Source organism: Mya arenaria, chromosome 14 (genome assembly GCF_026914265.1).
Source record: "Mya arenaria isolate MELC-2E11 chromosome 14, ASM2691426v1".
Classification (NCBI taxonomy): Eukaryota; Metazoa; Mollusca; class Bivalvia; order Myida; family Myidae; genus Mya; species Mya arenaria.
Genome location: NC_069135.1, coordinates 52,435,520 through 52,450,371, shown reverse-complemented (window position 1 = coordinate 52,450,371; position 14,852 = coordinate 52,435,520). Strand labels below are relative to the sequence as shown.

Genomic DNA, 14,852 nt, shown 5'->3' with positions numbered 1-14,852 from the left:
GGTAAATCATTGAAATAAATATCATCAGTTTTGTCCAGCGACGCTTTATGATACGCTAATACACGTTTACGGTATGCTTTACCGTTCATTCAAGTTGTTGCTGAGTAATGCGAGGCTCCTTTTCTTGTTGCTTTTTTGCTGCCGAGCCAAAATTTCCTTAAAGTATGAATTGTTTTATAAGATAATAAACCCAGTTCTGTTTCGGGTTGTGATGCGTGTTATTTCTTTATGCTTATATTTTGGCGAGTTCGCTTCTAGTACCTAGAATCTCACATTGGCGTTCGGCAGCACTTAAATTATGATATTTATTAAGCTATTGGAATTATATAAATACAGACAGTATACTTAAAGTTAAAATGCTAATTTGTGAGTTCCGGCCATAGTACACCTTGACGGAATTCACGTTCAAATACTTAAGTTTATTTCATAATCAAACTCGTAAAGCCCAGTGGGGGCTATTCAAAACTGCTGCTTTGCCCTTTGGGGCGGTCGCCAGTAATACGCCAAGTTGGCAGGTGACCAGATTGCTTCGTTCGCTGTTCATGCTTGTGAATTCGTGCTTGTGTAAATAACATGGAGCCTCGCCATTAAATCCAAACTTTAAATGTAAATAAAACAAAATAAAATTTTGACAAGTTATTTGGTCTGTTGTTTTATATAGCAAAAACGTATGGTTATGATTGAAATTAGAGTAAGAGAAGCTAAGCGCTTCAATCGTTCTTGTAAGTTGAGGATTTATCGATAATACCAGCTATTAACTATAAAATAGCTGTTGTTATCGAGAATAATCAACCCGTTTTCATCACCTTTATGTTTACATTAGCAATACACATCTAATCATTCAACAGATCCGCTTGAGGGCGCCTTACAGTATTACGTAATCAAAAGATTCCCGCGCCCGCCATTTCGTTAAAGCATTTCATTGGTTAAAACTTAAAAAGAGATTCAGCGCATGCGCTAAATCGAGCGCGCAACCCCACCGATTCACTTTCGTTCAGGCAGTCGAACCGAAAGGTCAGTTTTTTAAGAGCTAGGTTTGCTATTTAAGAAAAATCCCTCCCACCCACCCAATTGCCGTGCCTTTTGTTTCTTAGCTCTTGATTAGTTTAAAGTTATGTTCATAAATAGCGGCATGTGTGCATTTGTCTGCGCCCGTTTTGCATATCTGTTTTCAGCAGAGCTACAACATCCATGGTCGTATAAAGCCACCACGACGAATTTGAAAAGTTGCTGACCACTACGCAAACACAGATGCATATTCTTCACGCGTGGGACCAAAACTCTCATCGGATGGACAACTCGTGAATTTACCAGCGGCGTGGCTCCTATTAAAATCGTGATATTTTGTGTTTGTCATGTATATAATGCTTTATGAGTTGTGATTAGCGTTCGGCAGCACTTAAATTATGATATTTATTAAGCTTTTGGAATTATATAAATACAGACAGTATACTTAAAGTTAAAATGCTAATTTGTGAGTTCCGGCCATAGTACACCTTGACGGAATTCACGTTCAAATACTTAAGTTTATTTCATAATCAAACTCGTAAAGCCCAGTGGGGGCTATTCAAAACTGCTGCTTTGCCCTTTGGGGCGGTCGCCAGTAATACGCCAAGTTGGCAGGTGACCAGATTGCTTCGTTCGCTGTTCATGCTTGTGAATTCGTGCTTGTGTAAATAACATGGAGCCTCGCCATTAAATCCAAACTTTAAATGTAAATAAAACAAAATAAAATTTTGACAAGTTATTTGGTCTGTTGTTTTATATAGCAAAAACGTATGGTTATGATTGAAATTAGAGTAAGAGAAGCTAAGCGCTTCAATCGTTCTTGTAAGTTGAGGATTTATCTAGAGTGTTAACAGTCAAATTGTTGACGACGGACGACGACGACGGACACAGGGCGATCACAATAGCTCACCTTGAGCACTTCGTGCTCAGGTGTGCTAAAACGGGGCGTGATATCACTTATCTGTGATCCCCTTTTTAGGCGTGTTCCGGGTACGCATCCGTGTAGATCCACTTATGACAACATAATTATTAACTTCACCTGATGGGCCTTCATATTAAAAAATAAACAAAAAAAACAAACAAAAACTTATAGGTTTTCTAAAATATTATTTGGCAGTGTTTTTTAACAATGATTGCAAATCCTCAAAACTATCCAATCGCCTTCGACATTTTATGAACTTCGTTCACCATACTTGCAAAGCTATTGTCACAAGCGGTTTTGCCCTTTCCAGCTCCGCTAGAAAGCGTTTGTAAAAGCGTCTGATGAATTCCTGGTTTTGGCGCCAAATTTCCAAGCGTCTGGATCATGTCGATCGGTGTTTCCGGTTTTGAGCTTCCGGTTTGGAAATCCAGGAATTGAAGCATATCATGAGCAAATTTGGCTGGATGGGCGGTAGAGACGATCAACATAGGTCTGTCTCCTTGGTAACGATCTGCTACCGTCTTTGCAACAGCGGTATGGGGGTCCAATAGATACCCTGCAATAAGTGTATAGTTTGGTAAAAAAAGAAAACCAATGTATTCTTTTTTGTATTATTTAGGGTTTAGGCACCAGTCAATAGAAACCACGGCCAACCCAGGTCTGGGTGTATACTGGGGATAGTCGGTGAAATGGGCCGTGTTTTACCTGCCAGCTTGCCCCAAAGTACCTAGTGAATGCGGTGGTTTTGACTTCGCGCCAAAAATAGCGGGGAATGTGCCTTACCTAGGGTCCCTAGGGTGCGGAGGCATTTGGCGAGGATTTAACCAGCAGTTTGCCCCCACAAGTCGGGGATTTTAACCGGGATTGGCTGGACCGAAAGTCAAAGTCCCCGCTATTCCCCGGACCTGAGTGCGTGGTTACAATTGACCGGTGCATTATATTATAGATTGATATCGCAATGTCTTTTATTTGCTGGGGAATTTGCGTGGCGAAAAAAATTTGCTCTCGTGAAAATTTTGAAATTGCCGAACAAAGAAAAATAAAAGTAGGTTTTATTGATCATTGTAATCATAAAAAGGAAATTGTTTTAAAAAGTAAACACTAGCATAAGCTTGAGCAGTAGAGAGTTTTATTAATTTAATAACTTCCTTGTTGCCACAGAAGGTGTACAAATAAAACAAATGATAAAAACAGTATATGACTTTTTGTGTTTTTTGCTGAAGTCCAAGGCAAATGTGTACAGAGGCTTATGGCCGAAGCGCACTAAAAATCCGGATATTTCATTAAGGAAACTGCAAGTATACAGCAGGAGGAAAAAGTTAATGCTGCTAATCCATATTCAGACTGGTCCGACCTTGTTCTTAAAACGAGGTGAATTTATGAAAGGAATAATGAACTCTAACACAAACTTATGTCTTAATTCTCGACCTTGTTATCTGTGTGTTTTTTTTACCCGAGATGACTCATATTCAAACTGGTCTTAAATATCATGTTGGAAAATGTTCTGACCGAGTTTCACAAAAGTTTGATAACAGTATTGAATTGATGAACGCTTTTATTTCTTGGTTTGACCTAGTGACCTAATTGTTTACCGGAGATGACCCATATTCACACTTGTTCTAAATATCATGCAAAGAATTATTCATTCTGAATTTCTTCAAGATTTGATGAACACTGACAAATTTGTGAAAGGATTAAGAAATTTAATACAAGGTTTTGCCTCAATTATTAAGTATTTGAAGTATAGACTTAGTTTTTGACCAGCGATGACCCATATTCACAATGGTCTTAAATATCATGCTGGCAAATATTCTAACCAAGCATACAATCGCCAATCTATACAGTAACCCACAATGTTTCGATACAAAATCCGGCTAATAAAATTAATCAAATTTTACGCTCACTCCGCCTATTCTTAATCATTTAGATATTACGTTATTTCACCCAACTATAATATATACGAACTGCTTCAAAGTACCATGGGTTTCACTTTGTTTGCCCAATATTATATATATATATATATATATATATATAAATAAATGAAATTATCAACTTTTTACTTAATGCGGCATATTATAGGTTGATGCCATACTTATCAAAAGAAAATTATTTTAATGCATTACTATGTTCCAATTATTTGAATTTAATTATAAAAAATGAGGTGTATACAGAAAAAATATACGTGATTTTTTGCGCGTTTTGAACTGGCGAATTTGTGAGGACATGTACCTATTAATTGAAAAAACCCACATTCATAACGACTAAATAATTTTTATCTATTCGTAAATTATATGTTTTTTTCATCATTAAAGTCAAACTAGTTAAACTCAGTAATGCATTAAAATGTTAATTTAAAATTGAAAAAGAAAATATCAACTTACTTTGTTCCCTCTTTAAATGACAGCCGCAACATGGCATACTTGTAATTGACAAATTTGTCAGAAAAGAGCAACATGAAAATATATTTACCAGACGATTTCAATGTTTCACAAATGGCTTCCTGGCACTCGATTTCGGAGCTCCATCCGGCATGGAATGTATGCTGTAGCGTTGACATGACCTATAAGAATTAAGTGGGATACTAGCTAAATAAACAACATGTCATAATTTTTATGAAAAACAACAAACAATATTCAGTCATTTCACTTAAAGAAAGACCGTTTTTAAAGGTGGGGTTTCAAATCAAACTCACATTATTTTTTAACATTTTAAACAGTGTTTAAAAACCAGAGAGCTATTAATAAATCTGTATAAAAATATCAAAAATTTCAAAATTCACCTCTTTGGGAACTTCGAAATATTTCTCATCTCTCAGGCGCTCAAAGGCGTCTTTAAGCATTGGTCCATTTCTCCCGGTCACGTGATAGATTAAACGCTCCAGATTGGACGAGACTAGAATATCGATGGCGGGAGATGTCGTCTGCTGCATTTGCCTGGTTTTGATGTCATAGCAACCGGACGACAGGAAATCGGTAATAACGTTGTTCGAATTTGACGCGCATATAAGTCGTTTGAAAGGGATTCCCATTTCCTAAACAAAAAACAAAGCAAATTTAAAAAAGAAACGTTCACGTACAAAAACAAAGTCGTTTTCAAATGTTCAAAGCAACAACATATTTCGAGTTATATTTAAATTACAAGCAGTTTTTCACATTGACCAATTGTCTTGTCAGTTGCCGATCGAACAAATCGTTGACCAATGAAAGGAATATATTTCGTAAATGAATAAAAAGACATGTTTGCATCATCCAATCATTTAAATGAAGAAAAAAACGCCAAACGACCTCAACAAGTTACCTTGGCGACCGGTGAACTGGCAACAATAAACATAATTATACCTTCGCATAATACGCTGCGAGAATGTTGCCGAAGTTTCCGGTTGGGACACAAAGGTCAATTTCGTCTCCAAGGGCAACGACCTTTTGTTTTACAAGGTCAAGGTATGAGGACACGTGATAAACAACTTGCGGTAGCAGACGACCCCAGCTGATGGAATTGGCGGCACTGTAAAACGATTGAATATGAAGACACAATTACAGCAGCATCATCATCATCCCCACCACCAACACATCACCACCCCTACCACCACCATCATCACCATCATCATCATCATCATCATCATCATCATCATCATCATCATCATCATCATCATGACACCATCATCATCATCATCATCATCATCATCATCATCATCATCATCATCATCATCACCACCATTATCAAAACTCACCTCAACTTGATGTTGCGATTTTCAAGCAGATCAGATGCTAGCGATGAATCTTGAAATATTTGCTTCACCGCAGTTTGGCACATGTCGAAGTCAGCACCGCGTACGCCTAAAACGTAGAGAGGCGATTTGAGTTTGAGCTAACTAAACGGGTCATTTCATGTAAACTTGTGAACAGTGAATTATTTGAATCTAGAAAAAAATATTAAATCTAGAATGCTTAGACCAAGTTGAGATTGAGATCTTAGATGTCAACGCAGTGCATAGACCTATACACTATATGGATATGGACGATATACCGTGACAGTACGTACACTGGCGTTATATTCTATACCAGTATATACTGTGCACTATATTCTATTCATTTTCAGAGGTGTTGAGTGCTTCAACACCCCTGTTCTCTATACAATGTATACAGCCAGAGATTTTGAAGATTTACTTCAACTCCTCTGTTATAGTCTATATACATTGTGGAAGCGTGCACTATACTCTATTCATTGTCAAGAGGTGTTGAAGCAGTGCTTCAACACCCCTGTTCTCTATACAATGTATACAGCCAGAGATTTTGAAGATTTACTTCAACTCCTCTGTTATAGTCTATATACATTGTGGAAGCGTGCACAATACTCTACTCATTGTCAAGAGGTGTTGAAGCAGTGCTTCAACACCCCTGTTCTCTATACAATGTATACAGCCAGAGATTTTGAAGATTTACTTCAACTCCTCTGTTATAGTCTATATACATTGTGGAAGCGTACACTATACTCTATTCATTGTCAAGAGGTGTTGAAGCGGTGCTTCAACACCCCTGTTCTCTATACAATGTATACAGCCAGAGATTATGAAGATTTACTTCAACTCCTCTGTTATAGTCTATATACATTGTGGTAGCGTGCGCTATACTCTATTCATTCTCAGAGGTGTTGAAGCAGTGCTTCAACACCTCTGCTCTCTATGCAATGTAGATTTTGAAACTTTACTTCAACTCCTCTGTTATAGTCTATATACATTGTGGTAGCGTGGACTATTCTCTATCTGTAGATATGAACCCCTGTTATAGTCTATATACATGGTGGTGACGTGCACTATTCTCTATTTGAATAGAGAGGTGTTGAAGCAGAGTTTCAACACCTCATCACCTCTATTTATTCTTTGTCCAGTGAAAATGAAAAATGGGAGAAAAATGCTTAGATTTTTTTTTTTGTTGGTTTTGTGTTATATCAGACACCACATTTAATATACTATAAGTATAATACACTCACATTGTACAAAATATAATTTTTGGGCAAAATGTTTTAAAAGTTAAATGAAAATGAGAATTTCTGGACTTAGCATCAACTCTGCCAAATTTTGCAATAAAATTACCAAAATAACTTTTTAAAACAGATATTATATAACATTATAAGATACTTGAAATATACAAACTATGTATTTTGTAAAATATGATTTTTAGGTAAATTTGTTAGAAAAAAAAATTGAAAATTTCTGCATTTTGCCAATTACTTTGTCAAATTTTGCAATAAAATTACCAGAATTACTGTTTTTAAATATATCTTATATTACAGTATAATAGACCTTAAGTAAAGAAACTACATACTTATGTGAAATGTGCTTTTGGGGCACAATGTTTGACAAATGAAATGATTTTTTTTAAATTTGGTCACCTAGGCATCAATGAATTTTAAGTTTTTATATTGCAGATATTTACCAGTCGCGCAAAATGCACAATTGCAAACAACATGCAAAAGCACTTTGAAACCAATATAATGCGACAGGCGCTTTGGTTTGCCAAGCCTTGCCTTGCAAACATCTACATAAGCCTAAAAATGTCTGTCTGAGATACCAGGCGTGAAGCTGCATATAACACTAGTATGCGGATGAATCCACATGATTCTGATAAAAACATAAAAAAATCAGCCAAAGTTGCAGTATGCATACTTGACTACATGATCCTTTAAATGTCATTTATATTTTCCAGTACAAAATAAAGCACCTCAGAGCGCCCAGAATGCACCATGTTTTTCAAAATATTCTGAGGGGGCATGCCCCGAGACCCACCTAGCAATTATGAATCCACATATAAAGGGCTAGCTAAGCCCCTTACTTCTGTATGCAAAACAAGACTACATGCTCATCTTTTCTTTATCTATTCTGCCTGTTAATTTGCTTGTAAACTTATGTTAGTCAACAATATAATAACATTAGCTGGGCCAAAATACAAAAGTCTCTTCTTATGTTGAGAAAAATTCGAAAAATTCCGTTACTGTTTAATTTCCGTGAATGTTTATTATTCTTTTGCAAAGAGGTATGCAATTATGATTGCAGGGTTTATATGAAAATACGATATCAGGAATGGTCTGAAACAGCCCTAAAACACACAAAAGCCTTAAATGAAACAAACATATTATATATTAAAGAGAATTGGAGTACTGTCTATAAAACATACACCTTAAAACACAATCTATGAACAGTTTTTTTCTTATAAAAAAAGCTACAACAAAAATATCGCTGGAAGTGATGGTACTTCCCATATGCCCGTTTTCTTTGAAAAAGCAGAACTTGTAATTCAGTGTGCTAGTAGAAGGTAAATTGTTGTTGCATTATTATACACAGTTGGAAATACCATTTTTAATAATTGTTTTCATTGTTAATGCTGCACTCTCACAGATATATGAATTTTTATTATTTTTAACTTGGAATGAAAAACTTTTGTGCACATGTCTGATAACAGTTATATGAGACTGCATACAAAATCACAGTTTTTCCTATTACCATTTAAAACTCTATGTTTAATGGTTAGTAATGCTTGAGAAGAAATGAAAATTTTGGCAGTTTTTCAGACAATTGAATTCTGTTTCATTGAGAGTTATCTTATATGACTGGATTGAAGGCATTCATGCTAAAGTCAGACTATTTTAATTATTTTTTTCAAAGCAAATGTGAAAACTCTTAATCAGTGACAGTGCAGCTTTAACATCCTTTTAGATTTAATCACTATGATTTCAAAATTATCAGACAAACATGATACTAGATGTATACTGTCTTGTTTGGAATTCTTGCCCTTATTCAGTATTGGTTCAATCATAGCAGTATTTATTTGAACTGCCTCTAGGTTAAAGTGTGATAAAATTCATAAGATGTCAAATACATAATTATATAAGATTCACAATTCTTTGAAGGAATGAACTCCTGCTTACATGTCATATGACAAATTATGGACAAATACAGAACCTAATCCTAATAGTTTTTCTCCAGAATTATCAAAGGGGTCACTCTTAACAAAGATCTAGTATAAACTTAATAATAATTTCTTTAGTTTAACAATATAATAAAATCTTGAAAGGCCATAGGCAGGTAGTTCTGACGTTCATACCCTTCAAAACCTTTGACAAGAGGCATGTCTATCAAATATAATTATGAATTACTGGTGTAAATGGGTAGTGGGTAATGCACATGTCAATTGTAACCACCACCACCCCCGTCTGGGGGTATACTGGGTGTGAATGCGGTGGTTTTGTCTTACCTATGGTATGTTGGATGCGGGGGGAATTTGGCAGGGATTTTAGTTCAGGATCAGTTCAGGGAATTTAACCTGGGGTAGGCTGGACCAAAAGTCAAAAGTCCCCGGACCTGGGGGCGGGATGTGGTTACAATTGACTGGTGCATTATGCTATTCATTTTGTTGCCCACTCTTTTGTTTTTGTTTGATAATCCATTGCACACAACTATAGATCAGGATCTCAAATACTATATATGTTGAAAATTGACAACTTTTGACATCAATGTTTTAGTTATAGTTATGAATAATGAGCGTTCATTCATTGCTTTTTTATCAAATCACAATCATAAGTGTTAGCAAAGCACACCACTTTGTGCAGTAATGTTTAATGCTGTGGCCCCTCTTATCAACCAAGCACTTGGGCTGTTGGTGGATAACCATTTCCCTAGTTTCCTCCCTGTCTGGTCACCTGTTTGAAAATTAAAACATTGATAATATATAATAATGACAAAACTTGAAAGTATTGTACACTATGTTTATACATTTGCTGAATTAAATGAATAAGCTAAGGAAATGTACATTCAAAACAAAAGGGCCAGCATGGCCCTTAATTGGTCACCTGATTAAAATGACCATGAACAAGTCAGTCAGGTAACAACTGGTTATGAAAGGTGTTGCTATTTGCTTAGCAGGTTAGTGGTTGCTGTGTTATTTGATGGTTGATAAGGACTCCTCAAAGAAGGCTGCTCTTTGTTAACAGAAATGAGAATTATGGTAAGCTGGTTGTTCCCATGGTCAATGGATGTTACGGTAATGAACCAGAATGTTGCTATGGAAGTAAATGATTACTAAGGAAGTAATTGGTTGCTATGGATGTTGGCTGTTGCTCAGGAAAAAATGGTTGCTAAATAAGGCATTGGTGCCTATAAAGGTAGTTAATGGATGCGTTGGAAGGAATTGGATGCTAAGGAAGTCATTGGTTGAATGGGGATTCATTTGTTGCTATGGATGAAGGTAGTTGCTAAGGCAATCATTGGTTGATAAAGAAGCCAAGGATTGTTTAGGAAGTCATCATTTTTTATGGAAGTCATTGGCTGCTGTAAATGAAGTATTTGATAAGGATGTCCTTGGTTGCTTATAAAGTGGTTGTTAAGGAAGACATTGTGAGTTTGGATTGTTAAGTCACTAAGTTAGACAAGTGGGTTCCTTAAGGGTACTACGAGGTCTACGATTTCCTCAACAAGGCAAAACCTTGCTTAACATCCTGCCAAAAGGTGATTATTATATTGTTGTAACAACTTGATTCATAATCTTTGAAACTAAATACCTTTTAGTTTAGACATCAGTTTCTAAGGAATTCATACATTACTGCAGAAGTCATTGCCTGATTTGAATGTGTATCAATTTTTGTTCTAGAAGTCTATCATTAACTGGGGAACTCTGGTTAGGACAACTTTGACCCCAAGGACGAAACTTGAACAACATTCATAAAAAAAAATTATGAATTCTTTTTACTGCCTGTACAATGTACCTCGCAAATTCGGTAAAAAGTCAACTTTGGGAAAAATACAAAATCAGGCCAAAATTGCTTATATAATGGCAAATATACATTTTTTAACTTTTTTATGCATACCTTATGCTGTGAAAGAGTAAGACTTGTCAAGATTTTGTTTATATTTCAAGAAATTCATTGCTATTTTAATCTGGAATGTAATGTAATTTTTTTAATTTTGGGGAAAATGGAGTTTTTCACAATAAAAAAATCACTGACAATGAACTACAAACTCCAACATATAAACACCACATACACAAAAACAAATTGATTACATATATAAATTACTGAATATTCACATGGTCTTATGATATTATTGATGAATATTATAATGTTATTTTTAGATACCAGTTACGGGTAGTAGTAATGAAGAATACCAGATTACAAAATCAAAGTGGAAATTGGAACTATTAGAGAATCACTTTATTTGTGGGTAGGTCACTTAAATATTCATTGAGGTGAAAAGAAATTACCATATGATGTATTGCATATGTTTAACCGCTGTTGCACAATCATCATTTCCAAGTGACTGTCTTCATGTCCAGTACTAGCTTACAAAATCCCTTTCTAGAAAGTCAAAGACTTCATCTGATGCATCTTAAAAAGGAAGAATACAACACAATCATGAACACAATAAATGCAAATAATGTTGGGTATGCTTTAAACATGATTCAAATGCAAAACATCTTGGCAATTATTTCTAGAGCAATCTAAATGTCCTACATGAGATTTATTTTCTTATGAAAAAGTGATGTTTATGTACAAGCCAAAAATACTAGAAATGTGTCAAGTGGACATTAACTTAAGTCTTGTGTTGCTTGGTGAATTGCATATACTGTGAATGAAGATGATTAACAAAAAAACAGGGATTTCTCATAATATGACAAAGTTTTTTTTACCAAGTTTGGTAAAGATTATTGAGCCATACAATGTTTTTATCTGGACTGCATCGTCTTTTATTCTGGGCAGCATAATATGGAAATCCAGGCCATGTATACATCTGGGTTTTATCTGTAATGGACCACATTTTCCAAAATGTATGTAGGCAAATGAGTTACATGGAAATAAAAACTATCTATACATAATAATAAGTGATTTGTATACATGTGTTTACCTTGGTATTATATACCCATAGATATATTATATGACATAATATTGGGTTAATACAAAAAAAATGAAAGAATATATAATTAGGTTAATGATAAATCAAGCAAATTTAAACTAACACAAACAATTATATGTATATATTTACATTATTTCACAGTAAAATATAATAGAAATTTATAAACATTGGCATAATGCTTAAATCAGGTATCTATTTCAAGGCAGTTGTCATTAAATCATAAAATTTAAAGCTGCACTCTCACAGATATACCATTTTTACAAATTTTTTGTCTTGGAAAGAGCAAATTTTTGCATAAATATCTGCAAACCAATGATATATGATTGCTGCCAAAAAATCAGATTGTAGATTTCTATATTTCCGTTCGAAAATTAATGTTTTATGGCTTAAACCATTACTAATGGTTTAAGAAAAATGCATAAAACATTACTTTTAAACTTAAATATAAAAATCTGCTATCTAATTTTTTGTCAGCTGTCTTAAATAACTGGTTTCCATGGATTTTCGCAAAAATTGCCTCATTCCAAGACAAAAAAATTGTCAAAACGTTCAATCTGTGAGAGTGCACCTTTAAGGTCAAAACTAGAAAATGAAACTTTAAACAATTAACTTAAAAACCATGACTTATGGTACAAGTATTTCCACATCGGAGCGGCTGGTTCTTACACACTGACAGTGACACACAATACACTCCACTCCTCTCCATTAACCCTTTATATATATTACAGTCGAAACTCGTTGGCTCGATATCTCATGGCTCGATATCCTCGTTGGCTTGAACCAGATTAAAAGAACCGATTTTGTTTAACTCTTTGTTCATATAAAATTTGATCGGATGGCTCGATATATTGAGGGTCGATATTTCTCCACGCTCGAAGTCATTTTTGCGGTTCCAAGTAAGAATTTCACAATTTTGTTTGCTTGGGTCGATGTCATTTTCGCGGGTTCAGGTAAGAACCTCACACCTTGATTTGTTTTGTTGGCTTCATTTAGCACACGGCGCTAATCGATAAAAATTAATTCAATTTATTATAATTATTATCAAATTTGAATGACTTAACAGTTTGAATAAACATGCCATCACTTTATCTAAGTTCTTTCCCTAATTGTTATACATGTATAAATTTCAATGCATCCTTATATAACTAATAAGCTATGTTTTTGTTACCCACTGTTTAAAATTACTTGTTTGCTGTTTTCGCATAATTTTTATAATTAATAAAAACAATCAAATAATATTTTCTAAGTATCGAATAAGTGATGTTACGAACTTTAAGACGTGTAACTATGCCCAATTAATACTCTTCTTTCCCGGAGATAGCATAGCCAATAACAAACGAGGTAAACAAGACTTTTTGTAACGAATAATAAAAAAAATAACATTCTGTAAGCAATCCCGCTTGGCTCGATATTCTCGAGGCTCGAAGTATTTTGGCTGGTCCCTAGAATATCGAGCCATCGAGTTTCGACTGTAGTTTAAAGCTGACGGAGGCATTCCTGCCATGTACCGCTGCCACCATTTAAGTAAACCTGGGAGGAGAAGTGCCCCAGTGTGGAGCTTGAACCAACAACAACTGCTGGAACACTATCATGGCGCTGTAACCAACTGAGCTAACTGAACGGCTGGTTCTCATAGACACGATCTACATCTACAATAACTTTACAATGTACATGAATACATAAATAACTCAAGTATGAATGCAATGTATTCATGTACATTGTAAAGTTGATGTCTACTGTACTACTTTAAAAGACACATGCATGTACCCCAAAATTAGTTTTGACAGGCATGACTCACTAATGCCAGTTGTGAGCTTGTTCCTAGCTTCGATCAAGATATTTCTTCTGAAAATGACATTGAATACACTCTAAAGCCTAAAAGGCTGTAAAATATGCATTCAACATCTTGATAAGCAACTATCTTAAATAAATTAAAATATTAGGATACAGAATGATGTGAAAGAGACTTTAAAAATATCGCTGCATTGTTGGATGTTGGTGCTGTCATCTGATGATCGGTCAGCGGCAATGATTGAGGCAAGCATCAAGTATATTTAAATAAACATTGCACTTTAACAGATTAAATGTTTTGACAACTGTTTTATTTTTTGTCTTTATACAAGCCAATAAATGCATAAGTGCAAGAAAAACAGTGACACAAGACTGCTTAAAAAAACATTGGATTGCATATATATTTTAGTTAAAGCTTCACTATCACAGATATACCATTTTTACAACTTTATTTTTTGTCTTGGAAAGAGCAAATTTTTGTATAAATATCTGCAAACCAATGATATAGGATTGCTTACGAAAAACCAGATCATAGATTTTCATATTTCCGTTTGAAAATTAATGTTTTATGGCTAAAACCGTTAATAAACGTTTTAGAAAAATGAACAAAACATCAATTTTTGAACTGGTATATATAAAAATCTGCGATCTATATTTGTCAGCAGTCTTATATAACTGGTTTCCATGGATTTTCGCCAAAATTAGTACATTCCAAGATAAAACATAAAAAAGTTGGCAAAATGTTCAATCTGTGAGAGTGCAGCTTTAAGAAAATGATGTTTTATGCATTTTTCTTCCAACTGTTAGTAGCACTTTTAGCCATAAAACATTTTTTTAACGGAATATGTCAGCAGGCTTATATCACTTATTTGCATATATTAATTTACACAGAAACTGGCTCATTCAAACTCCAAGACAAAAATAAAAAATAACAAAGTTGTCAAAATACATGTACAGTATGTGAGAGTGCAGCTTTAAGGAGTACTTCGTTATATCAATAAAATATACTCGTTAAACTGTCAATTGTTTACGTATCTACATAAATTCAATTACCTTTTGAACTAGAAAGTGTTATATTTTCAAAGAAAATAGCCATATACCTCTGTTCAGTGTCGGTCAAATTCGATGTTTTGAACCCGTTTGAACCTCTCTCGCGCGTGCTAAATACTAAATGACGCAATGTTTTGGACTGGTCTTCATTTTCTTCGATACAGGCACAACCGAGCGTAA

General features: G+C 34.7%; 1 protein-coding gene and 1 long non-coding RNA gene across 5 annotated transcripts in view; both read right to left on the bottom strand.

Moving 5' to 3' along the window:
* Positions 1-2,120: 2,120 nt before the first annotated feature.
* The window catches only part of LOC128217554 (threonine synthase-like 1), a 38,042-nt gene continuing 25,310 nt past the window's right edge, over positions 2,121-14,852 (bottom strand). Inside the window, exons 8-12 of the mRNA XM_052924757.1 lie at positions 5,661-5,766; positions 5,269-5,434; positions 4,710-4,961; positions 4,400-4,490; positions 2,121-2,486 (exon numbers count right to left, since the gene is read on the bottom strand). Of these exons, the coding sequence (XP_052780717.1) occupies positions 2,158-2,486; positions 4,400-4,490; positions 4,710-4,961; positions 5,269-5,434; positions 5,661-5,766 (944 nt within the window). The 3' untranslated portion in view covers positions 2,121-2,157. The remainder of the gene's footprint in view (positions 2,487-4,399; positions 4,491-4,709; positions 4,962-5,268; positions 5,435-5,660; positions 5,767-14,852) is intronic.
* Positions 7,789-14,788, bottom strand: LOC128217556 (uncharacterized). Of its 4 annotated transcripts, none has more exons than XR_008258234.1 (4): positions 14,723-14,788; positions 11,637-11,719; positions 11,182-11,305; positions 7,789-9,625 (listed from the first exon to the last, which is right to left on the bottom strand). It is a non-coding gene; the product is annotated as an uncharacterized LOC128217556 (long non-coding RNA). The 4 variants fall into 4 exon arrangements; XR_008258233.1 differs by having other exon boundaries at positions 11,608-11,719; positions 14,723-14,787; XR_008258235.1 differs by having other exon boundaries at positions 11,608-11,719; positions 14,676-14,775.